A 21,285-nucleotide genomic window follows, 5' to 3' on the forward strand; every position below is an offset into this window, starting at 1 on the left:
GAACAATGAAGGAACAAAGGGGGCACAAGCCTTTTCCCCCTTTACATTCCTCCAACTAGCTTTGTAATCTGTACCTCCTTCCTGCATTGATTAACTAAATTTAAGAATTCACAAACATATTTCCTGTTTATCTTTGTGCACTGTAGACTATGAATGGCATTGTCAATGTTCAATAGATGCAAGTTTTAAAAATACTGAAAAAATCAAAATGCAGTGATCATCTTAGAACTGGCACGCTGCATTAAACTACATCCCAGCCAATCGTGCATTTTCACTACAAGCAAATAAACTATACTTAGTCAGTTCACCAAGTTCTCCAGCATCACTCGTGTCATGCTTGCATTCCAGACACGTAACAGTCCTCACTAAAAGGTGATACTGCCAAAGGGTCACAAGATGAGAGTGCTTTTAGATTGCATGCAAACAGTTTGTGATTTAGCTAAAACTCAGTAAGCACCTGAACACACTCAAACTTACAAAAGAGAAACTAGAACAAACCAGCCAGTCTCCTAGATTTTGATCCTAAATATAGACTGTTGTTCAGGAGACAATAAAAAACACAGGATTGGAGAAGATAAAGTGTTAATCGCATATTTGGTGGTTTATGAGCCAAAGCAGTCTGAGGTTTAAACTGCTTCTGCTCAGTGCTCATCCCATTCAGAGACGATGAATCATTTCCCATTTGGCAACACTTCTGCCTACAAGGCTGTCTTCTGTGAGATTTCTCCTGTATCCTTGTAATAGATTTGCTAATTTAGTACACCTGACTTTGAGCAAAAGCTATTGTTGCCAGCTGTCAGACTAGACCTCGTCCTGTTTATCAGACACATCTAAACCATCCTGTTCTGCCCCAGTCATAGAAACAGAACACTCTTTACTAATCCCAGGGCAGTAAATTACTTTCTAATATCCTTGTTTTTCTTACTCTGCCAAAATACCAACACACCATAGATTTAAAGCAACAGCAAAATCAATTTATCCACAGCAGCTGGGCTCATACCAGTTTATCCAATAACCATATTTTTTTTAGAAGTCATATTTGCTGTTCTAGTCATTCTGTCCATGAATTCCTGAGTTTCAGCAGTAGAGGTCTGACTATTTTAAACAAAGGTAATATAAGCTCACAGGGAGCATATTCTAGTTTTTTAGGCAGGCCTCCACAGCTCTTTGAAGGACAAATCAGAGCAAAACAAAGTATTAAACACCTCACACACACTAAAACATTTCCTTATTTTCCCCAGGGCTTTCTGCATGCAAAAGAATCTGCATTACTTTCTGTTTATAAATATTTGTCTGGACAGCAGTTTAAAAGGGTAGGGGCAACAGAGAAAATATGTGGGGGGGTTTGTTTTGCTTGTTTTCTGGGTTTTTTAAACCTACCTACAGAGAATCTAGGAAACATGAAAAAACAATTTGTGTATGACATTTTTACTCCTAAACAAAACCTACCAGAACTTAAGTCTTTACATTCTAGGTTACATAAATCAGTTCTATGGATGCAAAAAAGTAGACTCGCTCTTTTCAGGTTGTATACACTGCCCAGAACTCCTACTGCACTTTAAAAAGCTCACTGTTTTTGCAGGAACACATACCCACACATTAGATGCTCTCTTGATACTTACTCTTCCAGATATTTTAAAACTCAGTGTAATCAACAAAAGTATAAGAATGCATCCACTCCGCTAACAAAAAATATGGAGTATTTACGTTCCCCTCTCCTTTTGCATTTTCAGGGGGCTGTGGAGCTGCTTACTGATCTCCAGTCAGACCTGACTTTGTGAATTCACGCTGCGCACCTGAGGAAGCGCACCTGGACCCTTCCACCTGGGCCTGGGAATGCCATTCAGAAACTGGGATTCAGCATGCAAAGGCCATTTACCCTGAGCAGGTTCCACACCACCCTACCCTTCTCTGCTGCTATGCTTGTTGTCAAAATTAAATTAAACTACTTGTAGACTAGCGGAGGATCAACCCCTAACGTCCTTCTTCACAACAATATCCATGCAACATTCAAAACAGGCTGATGACTTGACTGGTTTCAGACAGGAAAAAAATAAAACAATTGTAAAATAAGTAAGAGATGTCAAGAGCACAAATTTCACAGCAGAAAGAGTGGGAAATGGTTTATGCTATACGTAGCACAGGTTGCTTCTAGAATATAAATACAGGAGGACTGCATGAAAGAGCGCAAACAGCATTGCTAATGCATAGTATGAATGAGAAAAGTTGCAGCAAGTTCCTAAAACAAGAGGAAACAAAGCACAAGAAATTTATGGGTGCAGGGAAAAAACAATTCTGAGCAGCTGATAGTGATGCAGCAAACCTGCGTGAGCAGATTGCTATGATGCAGTTACACACAGGGCGCGCCTGTCTACAGGCAACTGGAGCAACCCTTTGGGGATTTGCAGAACATCCTCTCCCCACCCCAGTAACTCCTCATCTACTGCAGCCAACCTGCCCTTGCAAAGGGGGCACGGATCTGGAACCGCCTGCTGCACCCACAGCTGCAGAGCCAGCACCTGTACTTCCAGGTAGGACGGAGGAGAGGAACCTAGGAAACAGAACAAGGTCTTGGGATTTTAGGAAACGGGGGCGCAGTCAGAAACAAGTAACAAAATTGAGCAGCAGCATTATTTCATTGCCCTACAACAGCTACATCGCCAGTCCAGTCCCCTGTAAAGGCATTGTTCTCACAACTACAAGGAAAAAGACCTATATATTTTTTTTTCCACAAGGTTTTTCATTGTAACATTTGAAATGATGAATGAGATACTTGTATTTCAAGTATTATTCATCTGTACAACTTAAGCTAGCCTGAGTAATCATTAAAGAAAAATATTTGCCAGGAAAAAATAAGCCAGAATATATGATTCATTCACTTCTGAAACAATAAAACAGTTCACTATAACAAAAATAACTATATTGTAAATACCTCAATTAAAAAGTTGAAAAAACAACCAAATACAATGAAGAAAGCATGCCCTGAAAAAAAAAAACAAACTCAAACACCACCAAACATGCGTATGTGCACAAATAACAAAGTATCTTCTTATAAAAAGCTAATTCCATGAAATACAGTTAATACCATATCCGATGGAAACTGTGCTCTATTCTTTAGCTGTTTAACGGTCTTAAACAACAAAGACATACCTCACCTCTCAAACTCTGACAACTCAAGCTGATAAACAGGTATTTATTTCAGCACAAAGGTGATGCACGTAGTGTGTGTCTGAAAAAGAAACAGACCACTAGCCCTGGAAAGTTCAAGACTGTAACATCCCAGGGACTCCCAAACCACTCCCTGGGAAGTAGTTTGGGCTTTCACAGACCTTAAATCACAAAAAAGGGGGATTAGCTGAAAAAAAATCAAGCATTTAATAGCTTCATAATTGCCCAATGAGCAGCTTTTTGGGTAAGAAGTCTTCATAGGTGCAGGCTGTGTTTCAGCCTCGTATCAAACATTGGGGGGAAGAGAGAAGCACTGTTAAGTATCAACAAGTAACAGTAGTGTACAAATACAAAAACAATTAAAGCACATTTGTCTTCATGGTTAGACAATAGTAAGTGTGTGTTTACTTGAAATGAAACCTTGCAATTTCGCATTGTATCAGTTAGTTTATTTTTAGTTATCTAAAAAAATAATAATAATCATACATCTGACAGTACTCACAGCTTCTCCCTTTGTCTGCATATAGCTATTTTCTGAACAGGCCTCCAAAAGAACTGTCAAACAGAACATGATGCCTTTATCTTGCTGGCGATACACTGCCCACTTTGTTTCTTCACTGTTTAAACTCTTTTGCAGGCTCATATATGCACGTGTGTTTAATATAGAGAGTGAAGATCACAGTTTGTCCCAGCACAGGCGACTCCGGATAAGGAAAGCACAGTACAGTGCATCAACCCACTAAGACAGCAACCTGCCCTGCTACAAATCCAGTGGCAACAAACTGCGTAGAATTAGAGTGCTCTCCTCCTCTATAGAGAAATCTTTAACACAGAATGCAAGACCCATCAGAGTACACAAATGGTGACTGCCATAGCCTTCTCTGTCCATTTGATATTTAATGTATTTGTATTGACTAACTAAAAAAGGTCAAATCTTTCATGCAACTCACTCATCAATGGCAGATAACACTTATCTGAAAAAAATATTAATTGTAACTCCAAAATCTTTGTGAATAGATGACACGTAAATTAGCCAAGGAAACATTAAAAGCCACATAATTCAATTATTATCACTCATTACTTAACAGAAAGTCTTCTGACCCTTTTAAAGCAGGAAAATATTAGCATTAACGATGTGACCAAAACACATTGTTTCTTAGAACTAAGGATTTTTGTTTTTATTTCTCAACTTTGCTAAAAATTGAATAATTTCTTTTGTTCTACACATAAGGAGTAATCCTGATCTTATCTGCAAGCTTTTATTTGAATTATGTGTTATGAATCACAGCCACTTAGAAGCCCGCCCTTAACTCCCCATTTCTTCTACATAGGATCAAGGTGACGAACATGTGGAGCAAAGGAACAGATGGGAAAAACCCCGGGGTGGATGTTTTTTCCTGTTTGTTTTTAAACTCCTCTATCTAACTGTAACCGCTTACATTCTTTGCATTTGTTATACATCTTAAGTTCTTACAAAGCACCTCTGCTGTAGATGACAACTTCTTCCAAGTAATACACTCAAATGCCTAACAATAACATTGCATGTGCAGTAACAGCATTCTGTGGTTACAAGGCCAAGTGTTAAAAACTTTGGAAACACAAGAATCCAGGCTGCCCCTGCGACCCTCTGTCACATGCATTGCTACACCACCAGAGTCCAGGCACCGAAAGATCCCCAGCACCTTGTCCTGCCAAAAATCGGTCTCCACCACCCGCCCATTTGTCCAGGACAATTCCTTCTTCCAGGTCACTCCCTTCTTCCCCACCCTCATCCAACTTTTGAACCCTCTGTACTCTAATTAATGCCTCTCTTCACAACAAGAGTGCATCACCGCGTGTAGCATCAACAGGACAAGATCTGCTCCTGTCCCCAGCCATTTGTTAAACCGGGCACTGATTCTTGCTGGGCTGATACAGAGACATCTGCCTATTACTGCATCCCTGTTTGACAGCATTCCCACTAGAGAATAAAGGATTCGCAAGAACAAAGGATTTTTAAAAGGCATGCAACATAATTTTAATCTCCTCCTTGAAACTGGTTGAATTTTAACAGAATCTTCCCAAAATAAATTCAGTCCAATTCAGCTACTCGGCAGGAAAAATGACAGTGTTAGCAAGCTGCTTAACAGCAACTGAAGACAGTCTCCCAATGGGAAGCACTAACTATAGTTGGCGTTATGAGCTCCAACTTGGTATTACAAGTTCAACTGTGGTTATAAATTCCACTGACAGCAAATAAAAAGCAAAGATGTTCTGACAGACAAAGCAATTCAAAATTGTGTTCGAATTACAAAATTCTACACGAAGTAGAAGCAATCGCAGGAACCAGTGCTCCTACTCGCCGCGCTGCTGAAGCGCGAATATAACATTCACAGAGGTCAGGTTGACCAGGGACAATTTTTCTTTTCATTTACTGCTCCTCCATCACAGTGGTGCAGGGTGGGTGCCGCACAAGTGCATCTCCAGTCTTGTACTGCACTAGGAAGAACTATTTAAATGCGGAGAGTGAAGTTTCTAAATTTCAACCAACTTACAAAAAATATAAAGCTTTTGAATGGGTCCAAAGTACTACCCGGCGAGATTAAATTACATTATGCTGATACACAGGAAATAGCTGACTTATTCTACAGGATGAACAATTCACCAGGGGAAAGAAACTTTCAGGAAAAATGATAAATATTGTAATGAGGAAATCCGAGGCACGTATTCACAATGCCACATTCAGATTTCACAAATGAACAGAAATTTCTTCGTGATCTCTTGGCTGCACAAGGGAGACACAGATAAATATAAATACATTGTACCTCCCCAGGCAGAAAACCCGCTTGCTGTTAGGGAGGGGAACCAAAAACTTTATTGTTTATCCTTGTAGATGGGACTACAGAAATCTTAACCTCCTTTTTTACCACCCCCTTGTAGGGCAGGTATTGAGAGAACATTATGAACTGTGGGAACTGCTTAGGGAAGGGAAGACGACTACAAAAATATTTTATTTTATGACAAGGCAGACACGACGCATGTACTACTGAGAATTACTGTAAGTCACTTTTTCCTTAAGGGCCTTCTCCTGTTGCAGAAGCAAGCAAAAACCAATAACATTTTAAATCATCCTTCAACCCAGTTCTTAAGTAGAAATTTAATGGAAGCTGTTCAGAAAAGGGATGCAATGTTACATGACATCACCACTTCAAGATAAATCTTGGCCACCCCTGCATGAATACAATCACAAAGATTTAAATCCTTTAACTTTTTGACAAAAAGCACATAGCCTTGTTTTTTCAGAGAAGCAAATGCTGTCTGTAAATTCAAGATGCCATGTGATAATTCCATTTCGCCTTAAGTAGCTGGGTATTTCTGCCGTGCAGCAGCACTAATTAGCTTGAACAGAGTTCAGCAGCAATTTTGCCCCATTCTACACTTCCATACTTGACCATCGGTTTATTATAATAATGTGTGATATATACATTTGATAATTCTGTCCACCCACACCTTGTGCTTTACCAAACATCCAGAACTGCTTGTTAAGACCTTTACAAATGCCATGTATAAGACTCATTTGAAATTATATGAAAGATGGCACTTAAAATTTTATGGTTGTTCACAGGCTTCAATTACTAAGAATCTTCCGCAAGAGCGGTATAAAACATTTTTGAACTTTCTACTAGAATGCTCCAAATAAAAGTTGTAGAAAATTTCCACTTTAACATGCATTACACCCTTCTTTAAAGAGTGGTCAATTAATATGTCATACGCTGTGAACCAAGGCATAAAGCTGCCAGTCATTTTTGATTTCATAACTAGTAATGCTGAGCAAGTGCACTCCAGCATACATGAGGACAAGGTCCTTCACATCCATTTCAACGGAGTACTGAGCAACATATATATTCTGTGACTCTCAAAATGTATGTATTAATATTAGCATGAGGAAGAGAAATGCTCAGTGTCTTCAGATTTTCACACTGCCAATGCAACCATTACTACTTGTCTAAAAGCAGTGTTGTAACCGGCAGCATGAAACACAGGAGATTCTCGATGTTTTAGCCCAAGCACAGGAACCTGTGTTCGTCTTTTGCTTCCACTACAGTGTCACACAAAACCTGGTACATTTACAGGCCCTTCACGTCCCTCTGTCAGATCTTCAACACTTTTGCCCCTGCTGTCCTGCTTGACCTTTAAAAATGACCCCTTCTGCCTCCTAATGACAGCACCTGCCCACACCAGCCCCATCTTACAAAGTTTCTTATATCACATTTGATATCACCTTTTATAAATTAGGACAGAAGTACTTTTTTTGCTGCTAAACAAAAAAGAGGACACCTTAATATTACTACACCTAAGTGCAATGCCACTCATTTAGTCCTGCATACAGTCTTCCATACAGAGCTATACACCATTATTTTAATAAATCCATCAGGGAAATCAGTGGGTAAGAGCTTTTTCTCTGAAAATAAATATGTATACGCATCATAAATTAATCATTTCAGAACAATATAAGGTGAAAAATTTCTGTCAAGAGTTGAATTGAAAAATTATTTGTCATAAGGATACCAAAATGCTTGAAATAATTAATGCTATAAGTTTCTAATCCCAGGCAATTAAGCATGAATGTAATTCTGTGCTTTTTATCCAGACATGTTTAGTTCCTTTGCATGTTTAAGGACTTAACTTTTTTTTTTAGGGTTTTTTTTTATCAGCCATTTTTTAAAGTACTCTAACCCAGACACATCTTTCTTTCCCCAGCAAGAATAGAAGAGGATTCATTTTAGTACATTTACATGTTTTCTATGAAAAATACCTGGATGTAGTAGACATGCAGGCATTTTTTTTCATTTCATTTTATAAAGTGAAACAGCAAACTTTTACTGAGTATACTCCATCTACTTTCCCCATGTCCTATGATACGCACACAGTTTTAGAAGTGCACAGCCTGGTCTTTATTTGTATTATAAAGAAATCACCAAGTTGGCTCAAGTTTTGAGAAAATGTCTATAGTGTTACCAATGCAGACTCCCACCTTCAATTAAATACAAGCAGAACTGCATCTATAATTGAATTTATATATGTATCTATAGATAAACTCCAAATTAAATAGCAAGGTAAGTTAAAAGGAAGTATCATGACACATATAATTAGTTATGACTCCACTTAACTTCATCAGTAATAATAAAATCTGGGTCAAGGCAGAACGAAAATGAGTGTATGTCACTTGTTTAAAACTATTTCATGTGATCAGCCAAGATCTGCCCCCAATCCCAAACACAGCCTGCTGTTCTGCTAACACCTGCCCGACTTAAGCCACCACTCACACACATATACACATGCCAAAACACAACAGTCCCCCTCTACACCCAGTTAAAAAGATGGGGGACGAGAGGAAAAGGTTGATTTTAAGACATATTCCTCAGCCCACCCCCTGCAACAGCACAAGACGGAACAGAGGGACACGCACAACCCGAAAAACAGTGCTGCGGGTTGGGAAGCTTTACTATGGCACTGTCACTCTAACGGTTGCGGCAAGATGGCACCACACGTGCTAATTTAAGCTTGAATGGTAGAATCTGGGCACATATTTGTACTGTGACCTGTAAATTATATAGTCTATATATGCTCTGCATGTTTGAAACAACTCAGATGAATTCATTATAGAAAGGACGCATTGAACCAGTTTACTCTGACAATACCAAAGCCATGGTCGGTAACTCTCCCTTTCTGCAAGAAAACAATCTTTTAAGCCGTGTTAAATACCTACTGGCCAAGAGTCATTGCAGAAAATTAACAACAGGATACAGCCACATACACTCACATACTGCTACTTTTTCTTATGCCTTCACAATTTTGAAAATGTGACCACCACTTCATCGAAGCAATACTTTTTTACTCACTTTTGGGGGTATCAGTCCTCCTAGTCTGATTTGTGTGAGCAACAGCAAAAAAAAAAAAAGTATTTTGAAGTAGAAAAAAGTAATCACCATGAATCTGCAGGATGCTGAAATACAGCTGATAGTGCAACACAAATACAGCATGTCAGAGAGAACCAGACCTGAATCGCTCCAAATAATCAAATCTCAGAGGGCCCAGACCAGAACCATGTTTTCTGTGGATTTAAACTCAAGAGAAACAATGGCCACGGGCAGAAAGTCAAAAGATAGTGGCTCTAAACCCAGCTTTATCTGGCTTATCCTTTTTATGATCTTAAGCACGTCTATTCTCTATTCTGTATCAGTCTCCCCACTTAAACTCTTGATGATAATGCTTAGCCAATTTTGTCCTGAGCTTTGTTATCTATAGATGAAGATTTCTTTAAAGTTACATTCTTATCTGCACTTTCATTAAAAGTATTTAAGTAGCAAGAAACAGTCAACACTTTGCTTCCTTGGATATGCTATTGCCAAATGTCCCTTGAGATTTTGATCCTCTTTCCCAAATAGGAAATGTGCTTTGCTAATAGCAGACCCACACAGTAGCTACTTTCATATGCACTCTCTAACACTGCTGAGATTAATCTTTACCAGCCTCTTAGAAGTCACCGGAATGATCTCAGACATTGCATGTGTCATGACCATTTATATTTTATATATTAAAGCATGCACGTAATAACCTGTGCAGTAATATCATGCCACTAAGCCAAGTCAGAAGTCAGGCCACCTCATCACTGTGACGAGAGGAGGGAAGACACCCAAAGAAACCACCCACCTTTTTAAACACCCGCAAGAAAGGTCTGGCCCAGTGGTGAGGCATCATCTAAAGTAAGATGGCAAAGCAAGGAAACACTTCAAAAGCCACAAGATAAAACAGAATAAAAACATTAAAAGCTGTTGTCTTTTAAGGATCAACCCATTCACCTTAAGGACATCAAGACAAAATGTCTTCATCTGGGGCCTGATCAGATTTTCAGTGTGATTAACAGACAAAAAAAGAAAATAGAAAATAGTTTGTCACCACTAGCCGAGTTACCTCAGCTAGGCTCAGCTATGCAGACAGCCATTACGGGACAGCTTAAACTCTTTACATGCAACTGAAAAGTAAAACGGTAAAAATTACTCCCTTTTTCTCTACCCCCGGGACTTGTCTTTTATTTTTCCCCTAACAGCTTTATTTTTTTAAGCATTAACATTAGGACTGTCTGCAGATTTCCCATATGTCTCTCGCATATGTCCCATATGTTGCCTACACATGTAAATCCTCTACTAGCTTCTACTTGATACCTTCCCGATTCTACAACCAAAGATGAATATTGGGCCTTTTTGCCTTTTTAATTGGAGCTCTTGTAGAACTGTTTTCCTACTATGATTTCCTCCCCTAAATCTTTTCTGAACTTCGCTTTCCTTGCCACAATACCCTATTACCTATCCTTGAACACAGATAGCTAACTTTATACCCAAGTGAATAAAGCTGTCGTATAAGCTGATCCCATTGAAACCAGCAGCTGAGACTGCTCTACATTGATACTCAGTTGTTCATTACAATTCTTTAGCGTCTGTGTGATCCACAAGTGATTTATATGTACATAAATATCTATAACTATATACTGCATATATAAAAACCATATATATACACACTTCATAATTCAATGCAAATATTGAGGGCCAAGCACCCATAAATCCCTATACAATCTGATCAGACACATGCCTATTGACTTTGTTATAACTGCACCAGTTTAATCCACCTACTATGTAATTTACTGATTCTGATTTCTGAAGTACTAGTTTTTACGAACTCATGTGTCATTAAGTCAAATGCACCTTGCACGAAGGAACCCCATTGTTTTATTGTTAGCCAAAGCCTACCTAACTATAGGCTGCTGGTAAGAGTCAGTCCTGCCCTCTTTTTGGCTTCTTGTGTGCATCCCTCTCCTTCAATGCAAAAAAACCCAGTTTTTTTCTTGGTAGGATGAGTTTTCAGCTCATCACATAGCTACACAGTTGCTGGAGTGAACGCAAGGGAGGGTCCAGAAAAGTGAAGCCAGGGACTACAAAGGGAAAAAAGCAATAGCACTCTGATTTTAAACCGACCTAAAATTGCACTCCATTTAAGTGAACTATGAAGCCATAGCCTTGCTACTTAAAAATACAGGTAGCTACTTTATCAGTCAATCAGTAATGTTGCTCCTACCATGAGGCCCTGCTACCCATGAACTTCAGTACTGCTTCCAACAACACTAATGAGAACTCAGGATTTCGGTTAACCACTGTTTCCATTTGTATTAACTGTTAGATTTAGTCACTGCAAAAACCAGGTTTGGAGATTCCACTTTATTTTGCAAAACTCAAGAATATTCTGGCTGTTTCTAAATAATACGTTATGTCTCTCCAGAAATATTATCAGCATCACAACAAGAGTTTCTATGAACTAATAATAAAAAAGTAGCACTTTCTTCTTCCAACACTACAACCTTACAGTACAGTACCACCTTTGTACTGTAAGGACTGAATAGACACTAAAATCAACAAGAGAGAGAGGAGGACAGAAGGTGAGATGCTGTCCATTTTCTACAACACAACACCCAGCGCTTTTATTTCCCTGATTAGCAAACCCTGCCAGGAAACCTGAAAGCCTACAGTAAGGAGGAGGAAAACCAGATATAACAAGTCTTCAGGCCTACCTCTCACTCTTTACCATCAAAACTCTTCCAGCTCATTCCAGTTTTATCCATGGGATATTTATTACCCCCTTTCACAGTACAGCGTAACTGCGCTTTGCAGCTATCCAAGTATCCTTACTTGTTAACTACACTGACACAAGCGCTAGCTGTAACACACGAACTGAACCCATGCACTAACCTATATTCAACCCAGTATATTCTAGAGCTCACGTAGTTTCGCAGACTTCAACCCACTATTAAAAAGTATCTTTGTTCTTGATAAAAAGAGCTTTATGAACTTCATTCAGGTAACAGTCATTGAAGTGAAAGCAGCCAAATGTAACTATTTTAACATTAGATAACGCACAGATTAAGACGTGAAAGATTCACTGAGCAACTGAAAGCAACGGTCATTTCTCAATTTTTTTTGAGGAGTGTAAGATCAGTGCAATTCAGCATGGAAGATGAAAGAAATAACAGCACATTCTCTCTGAGAGTACAGCGTATTTACAAACCCACAAATCCAACACAACACTGAGAAAAATCACAGTAAGAATGGAAGGCTTGACTGACCTTGCAGCTTTTGTAGAACTCAGATGTACTCAGGCCAGGACTAGCCAAAATGGTGGTAAAAATGTCAGAGCTGAAGGAACCTTCCTTATATCACAGCTTCCTTGCGTAACGTTATTACAAGCTGCTAAGAGAAATTTTGCAGAAGACTAGTGCAATTCTAGACTTTAGCTAATTTCAATGACACTGCCTATATTTTAATTAGAAATAAGCATTTACACCTCATACTAGATAAGCAAAGCATCACAGAAGGCATGATCTTTGGATATTAACAATTACCCAGTGACTGTCTAGCTCAAAATGGTGCAGAAAGCATCAACATACCTACTGCTAAAGATTCAAGTGATGTTTATGACAGACAACTAAACCTAGGAGCAAAAGAATAACCTCTTATAAGAAATGTATAACACAGATGCACTGTAAACTAAATAAAAACTTAGTAGAAGTATGCCACTGCTGTGGTTTTTCTCTGTTATGGAACCCAGACCTAAATAAACTGTTAAACACTTAGTGTAAAGGTATGCCAAACATTTCTCAGAACTTTCTTAAGGTCCCAACAAAGAATCAACCTTTTTTGCAAAATGAGGCCTAGGTTAAATATTTTATTTGGCTCCTCAAGATGGACTGAGAAGTTGGGCACTAGCTCCAGATCAGTTCTTGGACTCACATCAAACATTACCCTGTCATTTATCCAGTCAGTCAAAACAATGTCTTCCATCTAAACCTTTAATGTTTATGTCCTGAAAAACTGCTAATTGAATCCAGTTCTCGAAATCCATTTTTTAATCTATACCATCTAATTTAGAGATAATGAACAGAAAAGATAAGCATTATACAATTATTGCAGAATTAATCCTATAAATATCCAAGCCAAAACAGAAGACTGCTAGTTTCACACAGCCAAAGAAAATTAAGATTGAATAGCATTTGTCAGTTCAAGAATAAACTTTTAAAAACACTGGATATACAGATTCTTTTAATTCCAAACAGTTTTAGAATTCAAGAGCCCTCAAACTGCTTTTCCAATCAAAAAGGGTAATCAAAACCACACAGAACACTTAAAACTATTCCTAGGCAAGAACTGACAACGTCAGCTGAATTAATAAAATTCAATGTTTTTCTTAAACATGTAAAGCTTCCTTACAACAAACAACCTGACATGAAGCAACTCACAATTAGCTAAAGCATAAAATAACTCAAGTCTTTTTAACTGGAGGAACAGGCCAATGTTTCATGTAAACTTCCAAGTACCAGAACTCGGCAGCTGCAAGGGCTGCTAACTCTGGAACAGTCCCTAGACAGACAATTTTGCCTGTGTCCTGTGCTCTGCATATTCCCTTCCAAATATATAAGACGACAAAAAAATGCAGAAACATTCCTTAAGATGATTCTACCTGCTTCTTCTAGGGGCTGACCTCACAACTACAACTCAGCATGTAAAACTACTGCCTATTTCTTGCTCACACACTCCCCATAACACATTTATACTGTCACAGACAGTATAGATTTCATTCTATGCTTAATCCTTCACAAAAATAAATATAAAACAAAATAGAACACAAAACCCAAAAGTGAAAAAGACAACTCCCTAAACAGCGTTTTCCAAGCTTCTACGTAAGGCTATGGACCATTTTTAATGTTTCAAAAGATAAGCCGGTCCGAGCACTCACTGCTCAGGAAAAAAAAAGTATTAAAGCACTGCATCAAAAAAGCAATAACCTGAAGAGAAAGCTACAAAACACTTTGTAAAAACAAGCCAGCACTGTACTATGCATCAGTCCCAGCTATGCTTATTTTAGACTTTTAAGTGTAATATACAGACACTCGCAAATCTCTATGAAAACCACCTTACAAATTTAATCCAAGTATTTCCAAAGTAAAACATAAGCAGATACCTTTTACCTTCCCCATAAAAATAACAGACTAGGAAAGACAAGTATGAAAACACGTCTCTTTATTAGGCATGAAACTGGAAATAGTTCTCATGCACCAAACCTAAATGTATCAACTGTTTCAGTGCTCTTAAAAACATTTGTTTTGCAAGCTGGTTAAATCCTCTCCATGCAGGGAAGAGTGCTTATAGCGTTATCTGTTATTTTCTAGCCGGTTACCTTCACCCACCGACACTGCAGAATACAAAATAGGGTTTATCTGCTGGGGGACTTACAATATTCTGAACTGGCTCATTTCTTTAGTGTCTCCTGTATTTTTTTTTAGTGATCTCTAGCAGAACTTGCAAGATTTTTTCCCTAAACCTGTTTACCTGGGTTCTTCTATGGAGAAGGACATACTGTTTAGATACATAAAAACAACTTATTTTCCTTCCCAGCTGGCAGGTGAAGAGTTTTTACGATATTTTAAAATATTAGAGGTCAAGCGGTTTTCTGAAAGAGGGCACCTCACCCGGCGAAGTGTGCACAGTCTCAACTGAGGAAGTTGGTTTAAAAAAAAATTAAAAATAAAAAAAAAAGTAACAACAAACAAAGAGATCAAAACAAAGAGTGTGACAGTTTCTTTCGAGTTTACACTGAGAAGACCAAGGGGGGGGAAAGGAAAAAAAAGCGCAGCCGGGGCGGCGGGAAGGGGCGGCGGTGCCCGGCCACACCGGGGCTGCCCCACGCCGGCGGCCCCATCGGGCTGCAGGGCCCGGCACGGCACCACGGCCCGGCCCGGCCCAGCACGGCGGCCCCGCAGCCCGCCCGGCCGGGCTGCTCCCGGGGTGCGGAGCCCGTGGCGGGCCAGGGCAGAGCTCGCCGCCTCCCCCCGCCCCGCTCCGCTCCCTCCCCAGGCCTGAGGGGCGCCTCCGGCCCCAGGTTCAACCTCAAAGACACACGGAGGGAGCCCGCTCCCGCGCCGCCAGCCGGGCTCCCCTCGCTCCGCCAGGCCGGGCTCTGCGCCCCGCTTCCCCCCGGCCCTTCCCTGCCCCCGGCCCCGGCGGCGGGCGGCGGCAGGCCCCGGCGGAGCCCGCCCGCGCAGCCCTACCTGTCAGTCGCAGCTTGACGGGCCCGTTGCGCCGGGCCCCTGGGTTGGACATGTCCCCGGCCGCTCCGCCGGCTCGGCGCTGCCTTGCCCCGGGCTCCCCCTGCCTCTGGCTCCGGGAAGGGAGACGGGGGGAGGGGAGGCGCCAATGGAGTCGGGCTGGGCGCTCAGGGCAGCGGCAGCCGCCGCAGAAGGAGGAGAAGCCCGGATGTGCCCAGCGTCGCCATGAGCGGGGCCGGGTCCGCGCAGGAGGAGACGCAGCCGCCTTCCCCGCCCCCTCACCCGGAGCCCGGGCGGCGAGCACAACAAAGCCGTGGACGGAGCCACACGGCGGGCGGACAGACGGGCCGCCTCGCCTCGCCTCGCCTCCCCTCCCCCGGCCCGGCCTGCCCCCGGGGGAGCCCGCCCGCCCCCCGCCGGGCAGGGCAGCCGCAGCCCGCCGCGGGGACGGTGCGGGGGGAATCGCGTCAGGTGGCGCCGCGGGCCCTCTCCTCAGAAGGGAGAGGGGGGTGCCGGGGGCCCTCTCCTTGGAGGGGAGAGGGGGGTGCCGGGGGTCCTCTCCTCAGGGGGAGAGGGGCCGGGGGCCCTCCTGGGGAGGGCGCGGGGGTGAGTTGCCGTGGGGCTCGGGAGGAGGCACCCATGGCTACAGGCCCTACGGTCGACACTGCGAGCCAGGCTGACGCGCGTGCGGCCACGCTTGGGGAGTGGGGCCATGTCCCGCGCGGGCGGGGGGCGACATACTGGCCCCCCATGCTGGAGCCCGCCTGGCTTCTTGCCAGCGCTTTGTGGGAGTCTGCACCCATCTCTGTGAGCCCCAGTCTCAAAAAACACTAATACTAATTAAAAAAAGCCTTTCGTCCATGCCGTGTGGCCTAATTTAACTTCCGTGCTGGAGGAAAGGTGACTTTTTCCAGAGTTTTTCCAGCCCCACACAAAGCTGCAGCTTTCCACGGGGTCGCAGGGGCTCTGGAGGGTGGGAAAAGCTCCCGGAGAAGCTGTGAGGGCAGCCGGGTGAGCTGACAAACCGCGCACCTATTCCTACTGATGCTCTGCACACAGTTGGCAGTGCCATTGCCCTGCCTTCCTCCTCCTGAGGCAGCTGTCAAGGGCCGTCGCATGGGCGAGCCTACGGTAGAACCCAGCCTACGGATTGGGATCCAAACATAGGATGAAAAGGTGACCTGTGCTTCAGGCAGCTGATAAGGTCTGGACACCCAGGGGGGACTTTCTGGAGTGATGTACCTGGAACTGAGCTATGAGCGCGTCTGGAGTGGTCCCACCTTGGCAGAGCTCGGAGCTTGGGCCTTGTTAAATCAAAGCTGGGGCGAGGAACGGGTTTTTTTCCCACTGAAGGCCTTGGAAGTGGGATGTGGCTGTCAAAGCTTTCCTCCCTCAACATGAGAGCCCTCCCCGCAGCCGGTGCATGTGGGCTCACATCTCCTTCCTCCCAAAGTGTCTTTTAAGCACCAGGCTGTTCCAGGTAGGAATTTTCAGTGCTTCCTGCTGCAGTGGCAGTCACTGCTGTTCCAATGTCACATCACCCAGGGGCAGGGGAGTCCTGGGACTGGGACCTGGGATCCCTTCCTCATGGATTGGGACCTGGGATCCCTTCCTCACACAGGACCGTACCGTTGCCTGCCTAATTGTTTAACACAAAGCTAATGTGTTAGAAATGAACCTTTCTTTACAGCGTAGACAGAGCGTGAGAGAAAATGCCAATTAATTGCTTGGCCACTTACTTCAAGCAAAGAGAATTTGAAAAAAGTGAAAAGTGAAATCTAAACTTCACTTACTACAAAAGACAATGTATCTGCTGATTCTATGGCTTATATGCTGCACTGAAACAGTTAAAAAAGTTATTAGGTAATAGTTACGTAAAATCATACACACCTCAAAGACATTCCAGGTGTCCTGATTCCTGCATTAAGAAAAAAAAAATAAAAAAAAAAAGAAAATCAGCCTACATAACTGAAGGTCATACCATTAAAGTCTCAATCTGTTGCGAATTCACATAGCCAGGTCATTATCCTTTTCTAAAACCAACTATATAAAGCAAATGCCTGATGGTTTGCAAATATTGCAACATTACCTGGTCACTGCTGAACCAAAATATAAAGCTACTTTTCAACTACTTAACATATTTTTAGGTTACTCTAGATCTTTCCTAACATGCGGTCATCATTTGTTTCTGGGGTCTTGCAGCACTCTGGACCCAGCATTCAATAATTCTGATATAATTTTAGAAAAGTATTTAATGTTATGTTAAACATAGTACTCTTGCCACATGATCTTTCTCTAATGGATAACGAGTGTGTGAGACATTAATTGCAATGCCAATACTTAAAGAAAAACCAACCTATTGGGATTAAATGTAGTATTTTATTGCTCAGTAGGTATATGAACATTTTAATGCTTTCATTAAAAGTGTTTTAAAAGTCATGAAGTATAATTAGTTTCATACTGCTTTTCAGAAAGGAGCTTGCTGAACTATACATTTTTCTAAGATTTTTGGATAGGCTGCTCACCTTTCAGTGAAAATACTGTGATATATCGCAAGTGTTAGAACATTATTTGACAGTTTGTGCATTTGGTTCACTATATACAATGCACTGTCTGCAAGATTACTGCTAGTGCTGTGCGTTTTTTTTTAAATATGTGCAGTGTTTGATTTTATTTATTTATTTTTAAATAGCCTACATGTCTTGAGCTGGTTTACTAATACAGCTGAAATGCATCAGTGACGTATCAGAAAGTCCTGTACAGTAGGTATGTATTTAATAGGATGAGAGAAGAGGGGCTTTAGCTTTCATTAGCACCTGCAGGCATGATACGTGTCCCATTTAGGTCAGGACTATGTCCCCTCTTGACTAAGAGAAGTAGAAATGACCTAGATCAGGTTGCACTTGGGCAGACGGATGCACCAGATGCAAACTGCTCGCTTCTTCCCATCTGGCTTTGTATAAGCATCACAGTGACTGCACCTTGGATGTCCTGCAGATGTTTCTGTCCCATCGTATCTCCCAATTCCATAGGGAAATCAGGATTTTTATTCATTATCCCCATCACTGAGTATAATTGCCAGGCAGAATTTAAGATGAGCAACTCCGTGAGGGATCTGCTGAAGATTTGCAGAGAGCAGAGGTCAGGAAGCCTTGTAAAGCGCCAGGAACTGCAGGCGAGTGTAAGAGACCAAAGACACTGACAGTAGCTGATGATTGAAAGTGCTATTTTTCCAACACAAGAATTCCACTTGAATGTTATGAACAAGAGTTTCTTGTGCCAGTGCTATCCCCCAAATTCTCAAAATATTCTCAGATTAATAGAATAGATATCTTGCTGATCCTGCTTTAGGTTTTAGTAGCCAACAGTTTACAGGAAATTTCGTCTTTATGCAGTTCCATTTCAAGGGTGAGAAAAGGCTTCATGCTTTACAGTGCTGATCTTGTGAGATAAGCAAGCAAATATCATTATTAGCTGCTGACAAGTGATCCATATTTCACTCTAGGCTGATATCATTGAGCAACAAATCCTTTCAAGATGAGGTAGCTAGCTCAAATCCGGAGGGAAGGGAGTGCCTTGCATCACCCTGCAGCTCACTTTTGGATGACAGCCCTGTGCTGGGCTCAGGAGGGAGCCCCATTCAGTCCTCTTTAGCCAGGAGGTAGCAACTGGGGCACAGTCTCAAGGGCTAGAGGAAACATATAGAAAAAGGGTAAGCTCGGGCATCTTGAGGACACCGACAGGATTATAGAGGAGTCCATAAAGACAAAATAGCTGATATCATAGTAGCAAAAATTTTGAAGAAGTATTTAGAAATACAAAAACTTCTTTTGTTCTATAGCTGCAAAAAAAAGGGCTTTGATTTCTTGAATTTCCCAATAGGAAGAAAAAGAAGGCTTTGCATTCACAGATATTTCTCAAAGGATTTAGTGGGTTTGGACACTGGGAATCGTGAACAAACATCTTTAACCAAATACTGTTCATTTTTAGAGGGAGATAGTTGTAGTTAATTTTTTGGAGGTGAGGTCCTCTCCATGTTTAGAAATGGAAGAGTACACTGGAAACTCATTCTTCAGCATGTGGTGTGTGTTCAAAGCAAATCAACATTTACGAATTACATTCCATTTCTTTCTGTATAGAGGTTTAATCACAGCACATTCCTTCAGCAGTAATGATTGCTGGCTGGTGGTATATCACATTCTTCCCCAGCTTCTGTGATGATATCAAGAAAACAAGAGAGTTCTGCCCCTATTATTAAACTTTTGTAAGTTAAAAGGTTGAAACTATTTTTCTGAGACATTTCTTTAAATAATGATATTTAAAATTATTTGGATTGTATTTCTTTCCATTAGTCATCATTTACTAAATTCCCCAGAGCCTGTTGTGGTTGAATTATAGACACCCCCCCTAGAGATCATTTGAGTTAAAGACAGCATTGATCAGAAGAGAATTATACCTCCATTTCCTTTTTCTCTGTGATGTATTTCCATTGTATGTACAACTGTTAATGCTAAATGCCTATTTTTTGCCACCTAATGGTGTAGTTCTGAGAAGAAAAGTATTGCAGCAGTATACACTTGGGCAACCCCATTAAGATTTAAATTCATCAGGTCCAATTTAATCTGAAAAGAAATAAACTTGAAATATTTACACATCTGTTCCCTTTCTTATCACATCGATATTTTTCCTTTTTTTTTTTTTTTTTTTTTTTTTTTTTGGTAAAGCTTTGTTGACATTGGCAAAAAAAAATGAATAAAAAAAAATAATTGTGAAGAATGTTGAACATTTATGCCACCAGTGTTCCCTGCCTCTTTCTTAATTTGCCTGATTAAGTCATTCCCTTTCAAAGCATTCCTATTTATCACTTTGCAGAACATCCTTTTAAAGAAGCAAGCCTTAGTTTGTTTGCCTGCCATGTACTTTTCACTAGCATGTACTGTCTGTCCCAAGCCAATTTCTACCATTAACACAGCAAGGCTCTTCAAAGCAAGGGCTTCCTCTTACCGTGTTATTGCGATGCCTGCTAACAAGCAGACCTTACCTAAGATGATGTCCCAACACACTGCTCAGTAAGATCTAGTCATTAGACTAGATTAGCAGTCTTGACCTGCTCCATCAACATCTTTGCTTGCAGTGGGCATCGTTCTCCTAGGATGCCTCTTTGGCACAGGTTTTTTCTTCTAATCCTTCTCTAAGCCAATCGTTAACTTCTTACTGTAGCAAATTCCTAAAGTACTGTAGTACTTCCTAAATTGATTGCAGATCCATCATGGTTTTGCCCCGTTCCTGAATGGAATTCTGTCCTCCGTGAGGCAACGTTACCCTCATGCCACTCTTCTGTGCAAAAGAATCAAACGCTAACTGAAGTCATGTATAAAGTGCTTCTGCATTTCAGGCAGACAGAGTAGGAATGGGTAGTTCCACTTTGTACAAGATTCCTTTATTCCCTTTGCAGATTATGAACATTATCAGACTGGAGCATTGTTTGTGTTGCTGGTGAAGCAAACAAGCTACATTAATGTATTCAGATGCACATGCTTAAGTATCTGGTTTAACTCTGGCACCATTACTACTCAGAGACGAAGAGAGTTACCCCAGCAATGGAAGACATACCTGTCAGACTTATACGATGAAGAAGCACGTCTAGACAGGGGCTCTGGTTCTCACTAAGACTCCCTTTGGCATGCAGAGACAATGTTTATGCAAGAGGTCAAGATTCAATCCATTTCTCAAGCTGGAGCTTGAGATGAAGCTTTTCAGGAGAAGAAACTAGGAAGGAAATCTCCACCCATAGTCTGGCTACTGAGAGAGGGGACAGAAGCTTGGAGCAGCAGACACCATAGCCCTCTGAGACAGGATGTGTCTTGGGGAAATGATGCATCTCTGAAGGGAAATGACTGCAGCTGTGGCTACAAAAAAATGCATGAGCTCCCATATCACAGGATTTTCCAGTGGTTAGTCACTAAGATAACTTTAAGTCCATCCAT

At 41.4% G+C, this 21,285-nt stretch overlaps 1 protein-coding gene across 2 annotated transcripts in view; it reads right to left on the reverse strand.

Moving 5' to 3' along the window:
• The window catches only part of SMURF2 (SMAD specific E3 ubiquitin protein ligase 2), a 66,368-nt gene extending 50,698 nt beyond the window's left edge, over positions 1 to 15,670 (reverse strand). For both annotated transcript variants that reach the window (XR_005826044.1, XM_040581977.1), the window contains exon 1: positions 15,302 to 15,670. Coding sequence is in view for 1 of the 2 variants with exons in the window: in XM_040581977.1 (XP_040437911.1) it covers positions 15,302 to 15,353 (52 nt within the window). In the remaining variant the exon portion in view is untranslated. The remainder of the gene's footprint in view (positions 1 to 15,301) is intronic.
• Positions 15,671 to 21,285: the final 5,615 nt, after the last annotated feature.

The sequence above is a fragment of the Falco naumanni genome, chromosome 1, assembly GCF_017639655.2.
Source record: "Falco naumanni isolate bFalNau1 chromosome 1, bFalNau1.pat, whole genome shotgun sequence".
In the NCBI taxonomy this organism is placed as follows: domain Eukaryota; kingdom Metazoa; phylum Chordata; class Aves; order Falconiformes; family Falconidae; genus Falco; species Falco naumanni.